The sequence below is a fragment of the Protomyctophum parallelum genome, assembly GCF_964188405.1.
Source record: "Protomyctophum parallelum genome assembly, chromosome: 8".
NCBI classification, from domain to species: domain Eukaryota; kingdom Metazoa; phylum Chordata; class Actinopteri; order Myctophiformes; family Myctophidae; genus Protomyctophum; species Protomyctophum parallelum.
Genome location: NC_139703.1, coordinates 40938269 through 40944268, shown reverse-complemented (window position 1 = coordinate 40944268; position 6000 = coordinate 40938269). Strand labels below are relative to the sequence as shown.

General features: G+C 46.7%; 1 protein-coding gene and 1 long non-coding RNA gene across 2 annotated transcripts in view; both read left to right on the top strand.

The window, feature by feature from the left end:
* Positions 1-6000, top strand: part of LOC310863116 — a 367874-nt gene that overhangs the window by 145243 nt on the left and 216631 nt on the right. The window lies entirely within an intron of this gene.
* LOC310863734 (arf-GAP with GTPase, ANK repeat and PH domain-containing protein 1-like) overlaps positions 1-6000 on the top strand; it is a gene marked incomplete at both ends in the record, with an annotated part of 37849 nt that overhangs the window by 5161 nt on the left and 26688 nt on the right. Inside the window, 2 exons of the mRNA XM_083772229.1 lie at positions 3227-3312; positions 4704-4845. Coding sequence (XP_083628355.1) covers positions 3227-3312; positions 4704-4845 — 228 coding nt within the window. The remainder of the gene's footprint in view (positions 1-3226; positions 3313-4703; positions 4846-6000) is intronic.

The following is a 6000-nucleotide window of genomic DNA, read 5'->3' as shown; positions in this document are numbered from 1 at the left end:
TAAACCATAGGTGGAGAGAGAGGGGGAGGGGGAGAGAGGGGGAGGGAGGGAGAGGGAGGGGGGGGAGCTGTTTCACAGGATTAATTGTGATTAAACTTTTGGCAGCTTCATATATATCGATATATTTTATGTCCGAAAATGTTTTGTGCCAGATGTAAATCATAACAAAATAGCCATTTGTTATATAGCCATTTGTTCTGTAGCCATTTGTTCTGTAGCCATTTGTTCTATAGACATTTGTTCTATAGCCATTTGTTCTATAGCCATTTGTGCTATAGCCATTTGTTCTTTAGCCATTTGTTCTATAGCCATTTGTGCTATAGCCACTTGTTCTATAGCCATTTGTGCTATAGCCATTTGTTCTATAGCCATTTGTGCTATAGCCATTTGTGCTATAGCCATTTGTGCTATAGCCACTCTGTCCATGGTGCTGAATACACTCTGTCCATGGTGCTGAATACACTCTGTCCGTGGTGCTGAAGACACTCTGTCCATAGTGCTGAAGACACTCTGTCCGTGGTGCTGAAGACACTCTGTCCATAGTGCTGAAGACACTCTGTCCGTGGTGCTGAATACACTCTGTCCGTGGTGCTGAATACACTCTGTCCGTGGTGCTGAATACACTCTGTCCATAGTGCTGAAGACACTCTGTCCGTGGTGCTGAATACACTCTGTCCATGGTGCTGAATACACTCTGTCCGTGGTGCTGAATACACTCTGTCCGTGGTGCTGATTACACTCTGTCCATGGTGCTGATTACACTCTGTACATGGTGCTGAATACACTCTGTCCATGGTGCTGATTACACTCTGTACATGGTGCTGAAGACACTCTGTCCATGGTGCTGAATACACTCTGTCCATGGTGCTGAACTGGGGAAATGATGAATTCCATTTCACGGCTCAGTGAGTCTTTGCTCCGTCCTGCAGAGTGAGTTCTGCTCCTGTTGTCTGTCTGGATGTGTGTGTGTTGCTGTTCCACTGGGGTTCTCTCCAGTGGACACTAGTCCACTAGTGCATTAGTCCACTAGTCCACTAGTCCACTAGTGCACTAGTGCACTAGTCCACTAGTCCACTAGTCCACTGCAATGCACTTTTTTCAGGACTGCCTAAGAAAACAACTGACAGATTACAACTTGTCCAAAATGCAGCAGCCAGAGTTTTAACTAGAACTAAGATGAGAGAACATATTACTCCAGTTTTGGCATCACTGCACTGGCTTCCGGTTGTTTTTAGGATTGATTTTAAAATTATTTTACTTGTCTATAAAGCTCTCAATGGTCTCGCACCTTCCTGCCAACATGACTGCCTGCCTAAATATGTCCCAAACCGGCCCCTAAGGTCTTCCACTGCTGGCCTACTCGCTTTGCCTAAAAAAATGGCAACTAAAAAATATGGGGAAGCAGCTTTTTGCTTCTACGGGCCGTCGGCATGGAACAAGCTCCCACTGTACCTTCGTAAGGCAGCCTCTGTAGACATTTTTAAAGCTCAGCTCAAGACCCACTTCTACAACATTGCTTTTAATTGATCTTTTATTTATTTTATTTTTTTTGTTATTCATGTCCTCACTGTATTGCATTACTGCTTGTTATTCTCCATTGTTCTGTAAAGCACTTTGAGCTGCATTTCATGTCATGAAAGGTGCTATACAAATAAAGTTTTATTATTATTATTATTATTAGTCCACTAGTCCAGGACCAGCCAGGGGTGTCTCCGGAATACTTTGATAATATTTGGAATTTTTCAATACGACTTCAGATTAACTAACACCCTCCATACTAGAGTCAATACGACTTCAGATTAACTAACACCCTCCATACTAGAGTCAATACGACTTCAGATTAACTAACACCCTCCATACTAGAGTCAATACGACTTCAGATTAACTAACACCCTCCATACTAGAGTCAATACGACTTCAGATTAACTAACACCCTCCATACTAGAGTCAATGCGACTTCAGATTAACTAACACCCTCCATACTAGAGTCCGTCGGACCACCAAGTAATCTCCAACACCAGCTGGATCTGGATGTAGCTCTGTTGTTCTCCTCAGGTCAACCGAGGAGAGAGAGAGAGAGAGAGGGAGAAGGAGAGGGAGAGGGAGAGGGGGAGGGAGGGAGGGAGGGAGGGAGGGAGGGAGAGAGAGAGAGAGAGAGAGAGAGAGAGAGGGGGGGAGGGAGGGAGGGGGAGGGAGTGAGGGAGGGAGAGAGGGAGAGAGGGGGAGAAAGAGCAGGCTGCCACATGCTCATGGACATAGTCCAGTGTCTGAAGTGTCAGATGTGAGGGTGACAGGTGTGTGTGTGTGTGTGTGTCTGTGTGTGCACGTGCGTGCGCGTGCCTGTGTGTTCCAGCATGGTTACATTAGCTAGGGTGGTGTGTGTGTGTGTGTGTGGGTGGAGCGCCACACCTATACCATCAGCTCACAGTACGTCCCGCACTTACTTGCTTGGCGTGCCCCAGGATCGAACCCACGACCTCGTGGTCCAAAGGCCAGAGCTCTTAGGTTTATTAACACAATCAGAGCTCTAGGTTTATTAATCCATTTTGGGCAGGGACCCCTTTTGGTGTTTTAAGCATTATGTTATAATTTTGCTATTGAAAAATAGCTACCTACAAGCTCGTAGCGCGCCACTCGGTGGCGCGCTACGAGCTTGTAGGTCTGCTATTTTTGAAAAATCGTGAAAATGTGCCTCAAATTTGGAATATATTTTTTCAGAACAATTTTTTTAACTCAAATCTTTGCTTCTAGGGAGGTCCCTGGAACAACATATTTTCAGATGGGGGGTCCCTGGAACATCATGTTTTCAGATGGGGGGTCCCTGGAACATCATGTTTTCAGATGGGGGGTCCCTGGAACAACATGTTTTCAGATGGGGGGTCCCTGGTACAACATATTTTCAGATGGGGGTCGGAGGCCAATTAGAGATCATTTTTGGGGTCCTTGACATGAAATATTGAGTGATATAGGCCTAGAAACATGAGGTATTTCAGAAAACTGTCAGGATTTAGAAGACTTTTTTCAGGCCTAAATGGGTTAACACAATCAGCGCCGAGATTCCTTCAAAATAGAAGCTCTGGGGTGCCGCTTCTACTCCTCCACTCCACTAGACTCAGAACGTACACAGCTTGCTTTGTTTGTTCAGTAACGGGTGTTGACCAACTAACTATCACCTGTGTGTGTGTGTGTGTGTGTGTGTGTGTGTGTGTGTGTGTGCGTGCGACAGGGGGCCAGTACATGAAGGAGGTGCTGATTGACGGTCAGAGCCATCTGTTGGTCATCCGTGAAGAGACTGGACTGCCAGACGGACAGGTAACACTAATAATCAGGTCAGGTTGTGGCCTCCTGGTGGCGCTATAATAGGACAGGTCTCCACCAGGGGGCGCTATAATAGGACAGGTCTCCACCAGGGGGCGCTATAATAGGACAGGTCTCCACCAGGCCAGGTCAGGTTGTGGCCTCCTGGTGGCGCTATAATAGGGACAGGTCTCCACCAGGGGCCAGGTCAGGTTGTGGCCTCCTGGTGGCGCTATAATAGGCCAATGTGAAAAGGGTGACATTTTCTTCTCACCCCTTGGATGGCAATTGGATGATTTGTGGCATTTTATTCCAAAAATAGTGTTTTGCAAAAATCGAACATGCGGCGAAAAGTTATAACCGCATGTCGACCATGCGGTTCGACATGCGGTCGAACATGCGGTGAAATGAACGCGGTCATCGTAAAGATGCGATTCTAAAACGGGTAGTCCCAATACTTCATTCTGATTGGCTAGTTACCGTCACGTGACCAGTGTAAATTCCACCGATAACCCACTCCTTCAATCACTTTGTATCATCCTGCAGCCTTGTAGCTGACCTGGGGAAGGGGAGCGCTTGATTGCTTTACAAACACATGCCGTGCGGGCGTCTGTTGAGCACAACAAGGAAGTGTTGTGGCTCTGGCTCGCTCGCTCGCTCTGGTGGCGCAAAGCGTAGCTACTTTTGTGAATGTAATAGTTTTATTAGGTTAATATTAGGGCCGGGACTAATTGCGATTAATTAACTACAGAAAAATTAATGCACTATCATCGCACTATTTCTTTCACCGCGGAACGTTGTCACTGGACAGTTTTCAGAGGGACCTGCGCACCAAGTGTCCGTGTCCTCTTCAGACAATAACACCACCAGAAACCGTAGACAGTTCACCAGACTGGGGGAAGCCGCTGAGATCACTTTGCTTGTCCCCGTGGATTGGAAATAGGATTTAAAAGGCTATCCGATGGTAGCGTGGATTACAGCACAGTTGTGTGTAATTATTCAATAAAGAATTATTACCCCTATTACTATTACAAAAACAATGTTTTATTGCTTAAACTTATGTATTCACTATTCATTGATTCACTAGTATACCAAAATCCATTTGAAAAAAATGCTTTCTCACTGTTCTCGGGTCAAATAATGATATGCGATTAAAATGCGATTAATCTAGATTAATTAATCGCAAAGCCTCTGATTAATTAGATTAATTTTTTTAATCGAGTCCCAGCTCTAGTTAATATTGCTATATGTTTGTAACCGTTTTAGAAAAGCAATAAGCCACTCGAGGTTTAAGTGGACCCTCCGCTGCGCGTCGGGTCTGCCTACGCCCCCAGCCAGTGTAAAATACCCGGTAAGCTGGGACCTCTCGTGGCTTATTGCTTAATTGTTCTCCTTCTCCTCCTCAGTTTGCGGGCTGGGTGGACGCCGTCATCCTGGTCTTCAGTCTGGAGAACGAGGCCAGCTTCCAGGAGGTTTACCGAAACTACAACCAGCTCAGTGTCCACCGCACCGTCGGAGAGGTCCCCTTCATAGTGGTCGGTACACAAGGTGAGGTCCCCTTCATAGTGGTCGGTACACAAGGTGAGGTCCCCTTCATAGTGGTCGGTACACAAGGTGAGGTCCCCTTCATAGTGGTCGGTACACAAGGTGAGGTCTCCTTCATAGTGGTCGGTACACAAGGTGAGGTCTCCTTCATAGTGGTCGGTACACAAGGTGAGGTCTCCTTCATAGTGGTCGGTACGCAAGGTGAGGTCTCCTTCATAGTGGTCGGTACACAAGGTGAGGTCTCCTTCATAGTGGTCGGTACGCAAGGTGAGGTCTCCTTCATAGTGGTCGGTACACAAGGTGAGGTCTCCTTCATAGTGGTCGGTACACAAGGTGAGGTCCCCTTCATAGTGGTCGGTACACAAGGTGAGGTCCCCTTCATAGTGGTCGGTACACAAGGTGAGGTCTCCTTCATAGTGGTCGGTACACAAGGTGAGGTCTCCTTCATATAGTGGTCGGTACACAAGGTGAGGTCCCCTTCATAGTGGTCGGTACACAAGGTGAGGTCCCCTTCATAGTGGTCGGTACACAAGGTGAGGTCTCCTTCATAGTGGTCGGTACACAAGGTGAGGTCTCCTTCATATAGTGGTCGGTACGCAAGGTGAGGTCTCCTTCATAGTGGTCGGTACACAAGGTGAGGTCCCCTTCATAATGGTCGGTACACAAGGTGAGGAGGTCTCCTTCATAGTGGTCGGTACACAAGGTGAGGTCTCCTTCATAGTGGTCGGTACACAAGGTGAGGAGGTCTCCTTCATAGTGGTCGGTACACAAGGTGAGGAGGTCTCCTTCATAGTGGTCGGTACACAAGGTGAGGTCTCCTTCATAGTGGTCGGTACACAAGGTGAGGTCTCCTTCATAATGGTCGGTACACAAGGTGAGGAGGTCTCCTTCATAGTGGTCGGTACACAAGGTGAGGTCCCCTTCATAGTGGTCGGTACACAAGGTGAGGTCTCCTTCATAGTGGTCGGTACACAAGGTGAGGTCCTAATACACCTAATGTGTATTAAGTGTATTATGTAATGATTCATTCAACTCACGATATGATTCAGAGCTACGATACTAGGTCACGATTATTGACGATTTGTTAAACACAAAATAACTTTCCAGGCAAATGACACAGATGATTTATTTTCTCTTTTAATTTTCTTCTCTCATTTT